Source organism: Lacerta agilis, chromosome 16, assembly GCF_009819535.1.
Source record: "Lacerta agilis isolate rLacAgi1 chromosome 16, rLacAgi1.pri, whole genome shotgun sequence".
Classification (NCBI taxonomy): Eukaryota; Metazoa; Chordata; class Lepidosauria; order Squamata; family Lacertidae; genus Lacerta; species Lacerta agilis.
The window spans coordinates 25,828,537-25,843,637 of NC_046327.1; the positions used below are offsets into that span (position 1 = coordinate 25,828,537).

General features: G+C 43.2%; 1 protein-coding gene across 1 annotated transcript; it reads left to right on the forward strand.

Moving 5' to 3' along the window:
- The first annotated feature begins 3,343 nt into the window (after positions 1 to 3,343).
- On the forward strand, positions 3,344 to 14,912 carry ZNF697 (zinc finger protein 697). The gene is made up of 6 exons (XM_033173543.1): positions 3,344 to 3,414; positions 6,755 to 6,841; positions 8,438 to 8,503; positions 12,170 to 12,252; positions 12,627 to 12,714; positions 13,325 to 14,912. Exons 5-6 carry the CDS (start codon positions 12,651 to 12,653, stop codon positions 14,164 to 14,166), a joined length of 906 nt encoding a protein of 301 aa, XP_033029434.1. The 5' UTR covers positions 3,344 to 3,414; positions 6,755 to 6,841; positions 8,438 to 8,503; positions 12,170 to 12,252; positions 12,627 to 12,650; the 3' UTR covers positions 14,167 to 14,912.
- The last annotated feature ends 189 nt before the right edge of the window (positions 14,913 to 15,101 follow it).

Here is a 15,101-nt window from a genome sequence, read left to right on the forward strand (position 1 = left end):
AGGGGGCTTGGCTCATTCATTATTGTGATGTCAATCTGTAGTGGTGCAACTGTTGATAACCACAGGCCTAGGGGCACCTCTGCTTGATATAGTCAATCTACCATGAAACACTTATTCATTGTGGATGTTGGCTGTCATCCTGCCTCTATTTCACTTTCCTAAAGTTTATATTTTTCTTCTGAAATATTAAAAAGGGCAAGAGTCAGCCTTGTGAACTGGGGAGCTTCTGGCTGTCTCTGAGCTGGCATCCTGCATATGTAATTTTTAAAAGTTTAGAAAGAAAATTGTATATAAAAAATAAAGAATGTCTTTAAAATAAAGTGTTTGCTGTGAGCATATCTTGTTTGCTTGGCAGCTGGTAAAAGAACTAGACAGCAGGTGGGATTGGCTTAATTCACCTAATGACGTTACAATTATTTAGCATTGTTATAAGCTTCTCAAGATGTGTGAAACTCATGTGGGTGTTATCTGTAGGGTGCTTTCTTAGTAAAAAAAAAAAAAAAGTTCCCTAGAATCAGAGTTGTATGGCCTAGATTGCCTTTCATTGTTGCAGAGGGAGGAGGGCTGCATTGCACTAATGAGACTTGGCTCCTGCTAAGGAGGTAGTTTGACAGCAAGGGAGTTAGCACATCTTTATGTGCTAAAGGAGGAAGATGAGATTGCAAAGAAGCTGAATGAATTATTTGCATCTGTTTTCACTGTGGGGAAATGGGCAGATCCCTGTGCCGGAACTAACTTTCTCAGGGAGGAAGTCTGGAAAATAAAAATTGACAAATCACCAGGTCCAGATGACACCCACCCAAGAATTTTTACCTTGAATGTGAAACTGCTGATTTTCTAACAAAAATATGTGAAATATATAAACTTATCATGCTGCAGGACTGGAAACAGGCCAATGTAACACCAATTTTTAAAAAAGAGGTCCAGGGAGTATCAAGGAACTTACAGACCAGTTAGCCTAATGTCTGTTCCAGGAAAACTGGTGGAAAGACATTATTAAGACAGAATTACCATAGCTAGAATAACAATGCTTGCTGAAGCATAAGCAGCCTTTGGAGACAGATCGTAACTTTTGGAAAGCATCCATTAAAAATAATAAACAATAAGATGGATATGTTAAATTCCGTGATTCCCCATCAGGTGACACTTTAGACACAGCCAGTTAATAGATTTTTAATCATCATCATGACTCCTACATGGGTCACCCAGTAACACGGCTCACTAGTTGGCTCAGAAGCACAATATAGCAAAATGCAGTATTAAAACTCCATAAACATGGCAAAACCTACGGACTAATAAAAATGCACTAACTTTATGGATGGCACAAAAAAAGAGATGGTGGAGATGCCTCAAGCAGTGCTGAAGAAATTATGTATGGAGGAAAAAAGGGAGTAATTTTTTTTTAAATGATACATTTCAAAGGAAGCTACAGACAAGCAGCAGCCCAAATTAGCCAGTTCAAGACAAGCTTTCATTACCACCAAGAGATTGCTTTGGGGGGGGGGGGAACTACTATGGTCGCTCACAGTGCAGTTGCACTTCCCTCCTTTCAATAAGTTTTTAGTATTTTGCCATCTTTTCTGGTCCCTGGACAGAAAAGATGTAGAGATAAATAAATATAGATTCTCCTGTCAAATAAACTGCATATCACTCTGGGATGTAGGTTGCACTATAACCAGGCTAGCAGCACTGGCACCACTACAGGCGCCATATAAATAACACCCATTCCACATTTGCAAGAAACTGATCGTTTTTGTGTGGCAGTGCTACCACTTTGCCTATTCAGATCAAGCAGGCGCCTTCGCCGTACACTTTTTGGCACCTGCTAAAAGCTATCCCTGTTTTGGACAAGTCTACCCAGTCTACCTTTTGGGGCGGCAAGTCTACCTTTACCTTTACCCAGATGCTTAGAAAGTTGAGGCAATTTTAATCCGCTCCAGTATTTTCAACTTTTGTTCATAGAATCAGAATTGTAGAGTTGGAAGGGACCACAAGGGATATCTAATACAATCCCCTGCAATGCAAGAATATTTTGCCCAACACGGGGCTCGAACCCACGACTCTTATGCTTTACTGAGTAAACGTACCCCTGACTGTTAGGTCCAGTCACGGACTGGGGTTGCGGCACTCATCTCGCTCTATAGACCAAGGGAGCCGGCGTTTGTCCGCAGATGGCTTCTGGGTCATGTGGCCAGCATGACTAAGCCGCTTCTGGTGAACCAGAGCAGTGCACGGAAATGCCGTTTACCTTCCCGCCGGAGCAGTACCTATTTATCTACTTGCACTTTGACATGCTTTCAAACTGCTAGGTTGGCAGGAGCAGGGATCGAACAACGGGAGCTCACCCCGTCGCGGGGATTCAAACTGCCAACCTTCTGATCAGCAAGCCCTAGGCTCAGCGCCACCCTGAGTAGGGTTGTGGATTTTCCCTTGGTTTTACTGCTTTATCATTTCATAAGCCACTTTTTGTTTGCTTTTAAACTAACAAGCGGTGTATAAATTTCATAAAATAAAACAATATAAATATTTTTTGTGCTGTTGCCACAAAGAAAACCATCCGTTTTAGACAAGCCTACCCAGATGCTTAAAAAGTTGAAGCAATTCTATTCCACTTTAGTATTTTCAACTTTCATTATGCTTTAAAAGCTGGCTTGAGGATTTTCCCACGGTTTTACTGCTTTACCTTGCCCTAACCTGCTTTGGGTGTTGTTGTTTTTAACTATCAAGCGATGTATACATTTTATGAGAGTAAAGCAGAATAAATCAGTGGTTCTTACAGGGCGTGGCAGGAGAGGATGCCAAACGTGGTGGGAAGAAGATTCAAGGACAATCCAAGAAATTTAAACGTGCAGTGCTGTAGTGCCATTTCATTTGCAGAATATGGATAGATGTCTTTTCAAAAAGAGCACCGAGGACAATCCTAGTTTACAATTAAAAAAAAATCCGGTGCGGGCGCGAATAAATTTGCATTCTGAAATTGTGACCCAGAGGTTTTTTTGGGGGGTGGGGAGCGGAAGTTTGAGAACCACTGAAATAAACTAGATAAATTTCGTGCCGTCGCTGCGAGCCACTTCTTCTTACAGTGCGCCGTCATCGTGCCCGCGCGCCAAAATTAATAAAATAAAAAACTGAGAAGGAAACCGTCGAGATACCGCCGGGAGTTGGGGGCGGCTGAGGGGAGTCTCCTCGGGTTACCTCAGGCGGAGGCGGAGCGGGGGGCGACGACGACCGCTTCCCTCAGGGCCAGCAGTAGGCCAGCCGGGCCAAGGAGGAACCCGGCGGTGGCGGCGTTGGCGAGAGGGGCAGGTGGGCCAAAGGAGGCGAGGCGAGGAGCCCTGTCAGCCCGCCCGGCCTTTGTCTCGCCTCAGGGCCTGCGGCGTCGGCGTCGGGGCGGAGCCGAGGAGGAGAAAAGAGGTAGGGAGGCGCGGGCCGCCGCCGCCGCCGCTGCTGCCACGGAGAGCGCGTGCGAGAAGGCGCCCGGTGTGCAGCTCTCCGCCACAGACGGGCCCCAAGCGGCGGGTTTGGAGCTCGAGGAGTCCGGCTAAAGGGGACGGGCGAGGCGAGGCGAGGCGAGGCGAGGCGGGGTGCCGACAGAGAAAGGGTTATTTCTACGTTGCCTGGAGGAGGCCCTCCCGCCGGCGCTCCTTCCAGCCCTCCGTAGCATTTCCAAGCAGGCATCTCTGCACATGGGTGCTTCTTCCCCTACCCGTAAAACCCGGGGGGGGGGGGTTGGCAGACTTTCTCCCACCCCGGGGGGGTTTCACTTGGATGTCTCCTCCTTTTAGCCCCCTGGGGTGGAAAGGGGTTAGTTTAACCTCCACTTTCCCAGTTGGGGAATGGGGTTAGTTTAACCTCCACTTTCCTAGTGAAACTGAATTACTGTGTTGCAAAATGATGCATGTCTAAAAAGTGTGTCCCAACATTAAAAGTTTGGAAAGCTCTGATCTACAAGGAAGAGGGATGGTGATAATTTGCTTAATGCTGAAATTGCACCGTTGTGGCAGTGGGTTTGTATATACAGCAAAGAATCTTGTGGTACTTTCAATAATAACTTGTTTGTTTGTTTGTTTATGCATTTATTTCATAAGATTTATATGCTGCTCATTGTGAAAACCAAGGGACTCGGGTGGCGCTATGGGTTAAGCCACAGAGCCTAGGGGTGAGCTCCTGTTGCTCGGTCCCTGCTCCTGCCAGCCTAGCAGTTCGAAAGCATGTCAAAGTGCAAGTAGATAAATAGGTACCGCTCTGGCAGGAAGGTAAACGGCGTTTCCGTGCGCTGCTCTGGCTTCGCCAGAAGCGGCTTAGTCATTTTGGCCATATGACCCGGAAGTTATATGCCGGCTTCTTCGGCCAATAAAGCGAGATGAGCGCTGCAACCCCAGAGTTGTCTATGACTGGACCTAATGGTCAGGGGTCCCTTTATCTTACTATTGTGAAAACCAACCAACCAACCAACAAACAAACCACAAGGTGTTTTACAAAAATACTTTAAAACCTTACAGTACTTTGAAACCACTGGAAATGACCACTAGGGGGAACACAAAGAGAAGAAACAACACAATGCATCTGCACCAGCGAAACCAGACACCTTCATGTGCCCCACCTGCAATAAAACGTGTCTCTTCTGTATTGGTATCTAGCCACAGTAGGTACTGTAACTCTCCAGCGGTTTGACTCAAACAGATTAAAATTACCTCAATTTTCTAACAATCTGGGTAGGTTTCTGAACAAGAATGTTTATCATGGCATAAGTCTATGTGGACGAGTGTCCCTTTTATCAGTTACATGAAATGCTATCCTTACTTGGCAGACACAGAAGAAAAAAATGTAAAAAGTGAGTTCTGAGGAAAAGAGAGGCGGGGACACCAGACTGTGACAATTACATTAAAACCTAAATGTATGTAAAATAAGTACAGCAACCATTCAAAAATGAAATATCCTGGCATTGGTAGATTACAGCATAATCCATTCGTAACCATGTCTGCTCAGAATTAAATTATTTTGAATTTAATGAGGCTTAGTCTGAAGTAAATGAGATTACAATTGCAGTCTTAATTAGCACCTGTAATGGGATAAAAACCTGTTATCGTGATTCAGGCTGCCCACACACACACACACACACAGTACCCATATCTGTTGTAACAATGTGCATTGTGTTTTGCGGGGCAGAAGGGAGTGTGTTGAAGGGATTGACAATTTAATACAGTAATCAAATTTGCATTATTTCTACTAGCAGATTGAATTAGCAAAATGTCCAGGCAATTGAGTGCAGTTCTTGTTCTCTGTCCCTCTCACACTTTTAAAAGAAAGCAATTGTGATACAAAAACTTGTACAATTCTTCACATACCTACCTGGGAGTAAGTCCCATTGAATTCAGTGGAATTTACTTCTGAGTAGACATGAGCAGGATTCTGCTGTGAACAGGGATTTAAAAACAAAACAAAAAAAGTGCTAGTATACCAGTGAATTCATTTATGATGAGAAATACACCGGATAATTCTAGAGCTGCATTGTGGCCAGAGGAATACAGCTTTTTATTTGACAGATAAATAAAATACAAAATTAGTGAATTGATGTCCACAGTATTTAATACATAAGAAATCCACAGTTTTCTTCATATTTGGACAAATGCAAGTTTCCTCCAAAGAGCTCAAGGCAGCGTACATTGTTCTCCTTCATCCATTTTATCCTCACCAGAACCCTGTGAGTTAGATCAGACTGGAGAAAGGAATAATAGGCCCATGGCAATAGCTATTGCATGGGAAAATGGTGATGTTAACTTATGTCTCCCAGTTAAAGTAATGGATTACAGTATCTTTTTCCATGAACTTCAGCAGGTGGATCCATGCAATCTTTTCTCACTACAAAGTAATTTTTGCAGCCACCTTGTGGAGAATATCTTTATTTACATATCCTTTGTTCAATGGATTGAGTTTACACAGGTTTAGCAGGAAATGGGATCTAAGTAAGGAATCGTTGAAATTGTTGGGCAAATGCAGCCATAATCTGACTGTTGGTGATCTATCTTCATGTTCTGCTACCCACACAGTGCTGCTTCAAACCAAGAGATATATGAATCTGCCCTAAACTGAGTCAGAACATTGATCCATAGGGCGGCGTAGTATTTTCTACTCTGATGGAGGGTGGAGAGGAGACTGCCAGATGGCTGGGTCTACAACTGCCTTCCCACAATGGAAAAAGATTTGCATCTGCCTGTCTTGGGAGACAACTGGATACAAACCCCACCTAAGTCCCAATATCCTTCAAGCTGCCTGGAATGCCCTTGGCAATAGAGGCTCTCACTTCCCTCTATTTAAATGCAAAACTCCAGACTTCAGTAGAGTTAATTAATAATAATAATAATAATAATAATAATTTTGTATTTGTTCTCAAGACATGACCTGGATGGGAGTAGGATTTGAGTGGAGGGCAAAGAGCACAACAGTTTCAAGCCAAACGCCAGACAGCTTACCCTGGTTAGCCTCCTTGGCGCAACTGCTTTCTCCTACTGGAAACTAGGAGGAAGTGCTTTTTGGTGGGCTCTTTCCTAATCAAACCACTCTCTCAAAGGCATTTCCTCTCAGTTCCAGGCATGCTGAGGGAAAGAGAAAATGCAATGTGAGTAGCATAGATAGGGGGTCGGGGGGGGGGGAGTGAGATGTTTCCTTCTTTCCTCATGTCCCACCCTGCTGTGAATTTTTGATGGACTGCACTAGTAAGTTATCGCCGTCATTGTTATCTCTTGATGTGCAGGGCAGCTTGTTCAATGATCCTGGAATGCAGAAGATGTACGGCGGCAAGACATCCTGACTGAAAACCTATGTGGTTTGCCACAGCAAAGTAAGTCAACCTGTAGACTTAATTAAAATTAAATTACCGGTACCTGCTTATCCTGTCGCTCTTCCAGGAGACACAAGTCAGTATATACTGGTGTCCCACAAACTTCACAAATTGAGGAGAGCTAGGTGAAGAGAAAAATATTTACTGTATGTCTTTGTTGCCTTTATGTCCCACCTCTATCTCTAAGGAGCTTGAGGTGGCGTGCGTGATTCTTTCCCCTCCTTATTTGATCCCCACAGCAACCCTGTCAGGTAGGTTAGCTGAGAGAGCCTACTAGGGTCACCCAGTAAGCTTCATGGCCAAGTGGGGATTTGAACAATGGTCCATCAGGTCCTAGTCTGACAGTCTAACCACTACACCACACTGTGCACAGTTGCACAGTGAAGCTGTCGCCTGAGTGTGGATTTAAGCATTAGTATCAGATCAGCAAATGCAGCCGTCAGAGGTATAGTGTTTCTTCCTTCCACATCATTAGCATTTAATAGCTGAGGTTCAGCAGTGATCAGCCCAGCTTGGAACCACATACTGAATGATGTATGACAATGAAACTGGGTGACTTGAGCAGTCAGACCTTATCATAAACAAGAGATGGTCATGAGCTGAGAAGTGCTATTGAATATTTTATTCAATAGGGGAAACCAGCAGTCCAGTCCCAATACTGCTAATCGCCACAATTTAATTTTTAAAAAAAATCTAGCACAATAAATCATGAGTGGTTAGAACGCCATGGTGTTCTCTTCCTTGACCTCCGGTTCCTGTCTCTTCCCAGCTTAAATATGAGCTTTTCCAAAGGAGAGAAGTAAGGAATTAGGGCAGAGCAGTGAAATGGCCAGCTTTGCAGAGGACATGAAACGATTTACGTTACATAAACCAAACAAACAATTCAGAAAGGTGACAAACAAAGATTGCAAATGGTTAGCAATGGACTTTAGGCCAAATAAATAATCTCTCCAGCTCAGTGGAATGAGAGCAGGAGGAGCCCCAAGCAAAGGCCCAGTAGAAACATGGCTTTCTCAGATTACAACACACAGCAAAGTGCCCAAGATGCAAACACCCCCCCCCCCCAAGCACAGTAGACCCGCAACTTGCACGTGATTTATTTACTCGATTGCAGCTTTGCGCAGGTGGCACTGGCAGCTCACACTCACACAAAAACCCTAATGCCTTTGGGACCCTTTCTCCAGGGAGGCTTGCCAGTTTGTTGTTACTCCAAGTTCAGATCCTTCTCTCAAATATGCAAAGGCTTGAAATAACACTGAATATGATTTTGCTGAAGAAAATATGTATTTTCGGGGAAAGTCTTTTCTTTAAAGGATTTGAATGTTCGGTTCAACCTTGCATGGCAAATTTTGATACCTGCTAAAGGGAACAACCTTGGCTGATCATCAAACAGCCATGAACATTAATGCGTTTAGTTAGCTGGTTCCATTTCTGCCCCACCTTTTCCGAAGGATATCTATATTTTAATAGCACATATGTGTGGAGTGGGGGGGGGGGATTCTGTTAGCTGCCTAGAACCATCTTGTTCTTGGCTCATTTCCTAAGTTTTTCTGAGTCATCCAGGAAAAGACTAAAACATTGCTGATTCATTTCTAGATGGCAAAAGTTGACGGCGTGATAAATGAGGACGCTGCCAGATTTGAAATTCTTTGGCACTGCTTGGTAAGATGTGTCCATTCCAACCTTGTACGCCTGTTATCATCAGATAAAGAATACTGTTTTTAAAGGATAGAAAAAGGGGTAATACCAGAAAAATCCAGTCTGCCTAAAAGCATTCTTGGTAATTATTGTAGAAGGTTAAACAAACCTTGTCTTTGCTTCCAAGTTTAAGCTGCATAGGATGGATAATACCTAAACAATATATCGTCTCCTAGTGTCCAAATCCATTGCTACAAATGCTATATTGAATTCCACCCAAAGTATCTCCAGAAATGTATATCTGAATGTAAAAGGCATACAATAATATGTATAATATAATATATTTTCTGTGAACCGCCCTGAGACCTCCAGGTATAGGGTGGTATATAAATTCAGTAAAGAAGAAGAAGAAGAAGAAGAAGAAGCAGAAGAAGAAGGGACGACTTAACATTAAAAACCCATTTCCATCTTGTGAAAACAATGTTGGAAAGCTATGAAAAGGGTAAAAACAGAAGGAGGACACAAAGAAATTCATTGTAAACCTTCTTTGAGAGACTGCTGTTAATTTATAATTTTGAGGCATACAATGTGGGCATGTCTTGTGTTATTTTCTTTTTGGTTACAGTCTGCATTAATTTTGTATCGAACGAATCCTTGTTATTTACAGGGCCAATGACTTTAAAAATATATTCCTGTGATAATGGCAGGACTGAAAAAGTGGTTTTTGCAAGGCCTTATGTTTTCCAAGAGCCTGGAAGGACAAGCACCCGTTATCTGTTACACAATGATTCAAGGACCTTACTACATTTGAACGTATTTCTTAGAAACATCAATTATGTTTGGATATCTGTCACGACATTTGGACGGTATATATTGACTTACGATTGTAGCCAAGGGAGCACTAAAGTAACAATCCTGTCAGCACAAGGATATCTACTTGCACAGAACAATTTTCCTCTCCTCTCCCAGGCACCCCCTAGTCTGTTCCAGGGGGTGTCCCAACTCTCCAGAGCAAATCTGGGGGGGGCATGGGGTGCACATGCGACGGGGGCCATTGCACAAGCAGAAATATTTGCACTAAAGGGGTGTGCTAATTGAATACCACCCATCCACATTTATTCAAACTGAGATTGCTATATTGATGGTTAGTAAAGGTAAAGGGACCCCTGACCATTAGGTCCAGTCGTGTCTGACTCTAGGGTTGCGGTGCTCATCTTGCGTTACTGGCCGAGGGAGCCGGCATACAGCTTCCAGGTCATGTGGCCAGCATGACTAAGCCGCTTCTGGTGAACCAGAGCAGTGCACAGAAACGCCGTTTACCTTCCCGCTGGAGCGGTACCTATTTATCTACTTGCACTTTGGCGTGCTTTCAAACTGCTAGGTGGGCAGGAGCTGGGACCGAGCAACAGGAGCTCACCCCATCGCGGGGATTCGAACCGCCGACCTTCTGATCAGCAAGCCCTAGGTTCTGTGGTTTAACCCACAGTGCCACCCGCGTCTGTGATTACTAATGTGAGCTGATGTTATTTTCTTCTCTTTTGCCTTGTTTCCCCCCCCCCTTTATTTATTTTTGTTGTTAAATTTGCTATAAAAATATCCCATTAAATATTTCATCATTAAAGAAGTAGGCATTAATAGTATACTAAGTGATTTACCGGTGATTATTTATTATTAAATACCAATGTTTTTGAAAGCACCCTCCCATCTCGCTGCCACTTTCCGTTCTTGGTAACATGGTTGTAGTGGTAGAGTCCTTAAGTTCCTGGGCTCTATAATTTCTCAAAACTTAAATTGGTCAGGCAACATCAATATTATTGTTAAAAAGGCCTACCAGAGATTGTATTTCTTGCGACAGCTAAGAAAATTTAAGTTGCCCCAAGAATTGTTGATCCAATTTTACAGAGGTACCATTGAAACTGTTCTCTGTAATTCTATTACTGCCTGGTATGGTACAGCTTCTAAGATGGATAAGAAGAGGCTCCAACGAGCAGTAAGAATTGCAGAGAGGGTAATTGGTGTTAGTTTGCCTCCAATAGAGACACTTCATGCTGCTCAAGCCAGGAAGAGAGCAGAGAGAATTGTCGCAGACCCTTCGCGTCCTGGTCATTACCTGTTTGATTTTTGATTTACTTCCTTCCAGACATCATTACAGGACTCTATACACAAAAACGTCTAGGCACAGGAATAGTTTTTTTCCTTGGGCTATCAAACTGTTGAATTTGTAGTTATGTGCGGAAGGGAGGTCAGTTGGTGGTATGGGGTTCCTTTGTTGTGCTGTGTATTGTGAGGGGAATAGTGTTTGTATGAGGTACGTTTTCTTTACATTGCAATGTAGTCGAAGCAAAATTCCAAGTATGGTTGATACTTTGCCAATAAAATTATTCCTATTGCTAGTCCTATGTTGCAGATGAGCAGCTCCATAGAGACATTACATTAAACCAGTGTTTGCATAAACCATTATTTCAACCCCAGATTATGGCTTGGGTTTACAAGCAGATGAAATAACCATGATTTGGAGCTGCAAGTCTTCTCGTTTCCATCTGCTCAATGGTCCTAGTTTAAAGGAAAAGGAAAAAAAAATGGGGATGCAGGTGCCCATAGAGATTGAACAATGCCTGTAATTAGTCTTTCAATTTCAACATGGCTGGACATACAGGTGAAACTCGAAAAATTAGAATATCGTGGAAAGGTTAATTTCTTTTAGTAATTCAACTTACAAGGTGAAACTAATATATGAGATAGAGTCATGACATGCAAAGTGAGATATGTCAAGCCTTTATTTGTGATGATTATGGTGTACAGCTGATGAGAACCCCAAATTAACAATCTCAACTTGGGGTTTTCATCAGCTGTACGCCATAATTATCACAATTATAACAAATAAAGGCTTGACATATCTCGCTTTGCGTGTCATGAGTCTATGTCATATATTAAACTCCGGTAGCTAATGAAAACAATTACTTACATAAATGAACTTTTCCACGATATTCTAATTTTCACCTGTATATGCACATCACACAAAGTGAAACCCATGGTTTAGTGGAAATGTACAATATATTACTTAATCCTCCAGAAAGGAGACTGCTGCTACATTGCTCCTTCACAGGCTTTTCAGCTCAGCACTGCTTAGCTGCTTAGCAGTTAAGCAAAGGTTTTGCTTCATATGTAGCTGATTGTGGTTTAGGTCTCTCTTCCTCATCACAATCTGTAACTGAGCCAAAGTACTGTAAATGGGAACTGCTCTTAAGAAGTCAGCACATTTACAGTATGTGGTCGCAGTAAACCATACTCCAGCTTATTAGGATGTGCAAACGGGGGCACAACTAGCACCAGCTGTGGCTTGTAACTTCCTTTCAAAGTGTGGTTACTAATTCTGGTTTGCTCATGGATTGCAAACCTTGACTTGTCCATTCAGACATCACAGCAAACAATTGCTTTGGTGTGGTGACTGAATATAGTTATAGTAGAACCAGTTATATCACACATTGTTTGACCTAGCTGTGTATACAAATCCTCATGCATTTCCATACTCTTCAAGTAGAACATTGAAGGAGGGGGGGGGAGTGGCAGGAAAAGTATTTCTGAGGAGATTCTTGCAATCTACTCCCAAGTTTCCGCTGCTACGAAATGTAAACATGCATAATAACATTATTCTTTCCACCCTTTGTCCCTGTATTTTGTTTTAAACAGACTTTGGGACAAAGTGGAGGAGATTCGAAAGCGGCACGCTCAGGATCTTGAGTCATTTTCCAGTTTTTGCGTGAAGGCACTAGGTGAAAGTTTAATTGTTTTCATGTGTAAATTGGATAAACGGATTATTTTCTCTTTCTGAAGATATGAGGTGAACCGCTCTTCATCTGAGGAAGCGTGCATAGGGATGGTGCTATATAAATACTGCTAACAATAATTTCAGACTGGTACATGTTGGGAATGGGTTTGTGGTGAGCTCCGAAGGCAATGTTGAAGGTGGATTCTGACCTGGTAGATGGATAAAGTCCCAGTAAAGTATCTGTTACTGTGCTAGTGAAGGGGTGTGTGTGTGTGTGTGTGTGGTTTATTATGTTGATTAATGTATTACACTTGGAAGAGATTTACAGACAGCTGCAGCATCGTCTGCCCATCTTTCTATATGTCTTGCCATGAGCAGGATTCCTCAGTGTGACATCTGTGGATGGAACCAGTAGAAGAATTGTGTGCATCTGTGCTCTCCAATTCTACAGAAAGAGAATTTATAGGTGAGATAGAACAGTCCAAAAAAGAAAGTGATTTCTACCAAATGCCTCATCTTGGTCTCGCTTTATGCACAGTGTGGCTGGAAACACACTTTCTAGCTGGTCTTTACTAATCTTCATCACTAATGGCAGTGTAGATATCCTCACTTTCTCCTTCCTCCTCTCTTCTGCATCTTTGGCTCAGGTGGCCGATTGTGTAGTTGTGCTTTCCTTATGAGGCAACACTGGGGTGGGCGAGCAGCAGCACTGAGCAGCATGCGCTTCCTGCCATTCCCTTCCACTGAGAAAGATGGAGGAGCTGGATAGGGAGGGGAGTGGGCAACTCATTTCAAATCCATGTTTCTTTGGTGGGGAAGGATTAGCCCCCCTCCTTTCCCACTTCTCACCTTCATGCGGTGATTGCCAACATGAATTGCCTCTTTCCTTGGATGTTAACTTGCCTGTGCCTGCCTCACGCCCATCTCCCCAGAGTCATGCCATGAAGTGTCTTCTAGTTATTCCGCCCTAGTCTGTAGGCTTCTTAAAGCCCTCAGGGGCCATGCCATACCTACTTTTCGGGCTATTATTAATATTATTGGTCTAAATCCTCCTATCTGATGCTTCTGTTTTCTAGGAAACTATGAGATCCCAAGTGAGTACGAGGAAGAGATTCCTCCTGGGGGTGATCCAGAGAAGGTGCAGCAAGATGAGCTTCTACCAAGACAAAATGAAGAAAATGCTCCTCAGAGTGAGGGAGGAGCCCTTGAAGCTGAGCAGATGCAAGACAATTGTCCTGATCAGCAGCATAATGAATCTGCAGGTCGAGATGGTAGCCTGGGACTCCTCCAAGACATCGTGTCTCCACCTGGGATCCCCTTGGGAGTAGAACCTTTATGTTACACCGAAGGTGGGGAGAGCGTCCAATATAATTCAAGCCTTAATGTCCAACCTGAGATCTCTCCAGTGGGAGAGAAGCCTCATAAGTGTACTGAATGTAGCAAGAGCTTCAGCTGGCGCTCTGACCTTATTAAACATCAGAGAATTCACACGGGAGAGAAGCCCTACATATGCAGTGAATGTGGGGAAAACTTCACGGTGAGTTCTCACCTTTTTACACATAAGAGAATCCATACCGGAGAGAAGCCTTTCCTTTGTCCCGAGTGTGGGAAATGCTTCAGTCGGAACTCGCACCTTGTGAACCACCAAAGAACCCACACGGGAGAGAAACCTTTTGAATGTAGCGAGTGCGGGAAAAGCTTCAGCGATTTCTCAACCCTGACTCAGCACCAGAGAACGCACACAGGCGAAAAGCCCTATATATGTGTTGAATGTGGGAAAGGCTTTATACAGAGTTCACATCTCGCAAGGCACCGGAAAACCCACATGGGAGAGAAACCCTACAAGTGTGCCGAGTGCGGCAAAGGCTTCCGATACAAGACGCATCTTGTACAACACCACAGACTTCACATAGGATAGGAAAGCAGGGGGAAGACGACTGCCTTGCCTATAAAAGCTAATTAATGTTTTAAGTTTCATGGGGAAATGAAATAAAGAAGGAACCTTAAGAAAAGTAGTGTTTTTAACTGTAGTGAACAGAGGCCAGAGCTGTACTTTAAGTAGGAAAAATGTTTGCTGTGTGTAGTAAACCATTGCTTGCCAAGTCAGTGTTTAAACTATGTGTGGCATATGTGTCTGGAAAGCCTGGCCAAATTTATGTGGAAGGACTTGTATGGCACTGGGGCAACAGCCAGTAGCATGGAGCTTCTCCAAGCAACAGCGAGGGAGGCTGGGTGTTGCAAGTCAGGTAATTTGGGGAAGTGGGTGAGTATAGCTTCTGGATTGATGAGTTGGGTTGGGGAATCAGAGTTCAACAAAGAATGGGAACTTTGGACCTGTAGGGATGCAGTCACCAAGACATCAGCTGATGTGCAGTAAGTGAGAGGAACACTTTGTTGAGCAGAAAGTATGCTGTGTTGTGTAGTTGAATCCAAATGGTGACTTTGGAGACCCCTCCCTTTTTCAACGGCAGGTGGGAAAATTCCCCTTCATCTTTCACACAATATGTCCCCTGATTGCATTGATGTTTTCTTATTAAAAATTATATATATATACGCATGCTGCTCTAGGGGCTCAGCTGAACCTGGTGTGTGGGGGAAGAGGAAATGGAAGAGCTTTTGAACATATTAACAATGTTAACTCTACTTTGCTCTGAAATAAAACCTTGGGTTTTTTTAAAAATAAAAAAGAATTACCTATTCTTCCATTTTTAACCTGTGCTTGGATTTCTGGTTGAAATTACATTTGGGTACCTGGAAAGTGTTCAGATGCACTTAACTGACAGTAAAAATCTTGCACTCTATACAGTCCCTAGGGTGAAGAGGCACCCTAGGGTAGAAGGATTGACTTGGCAT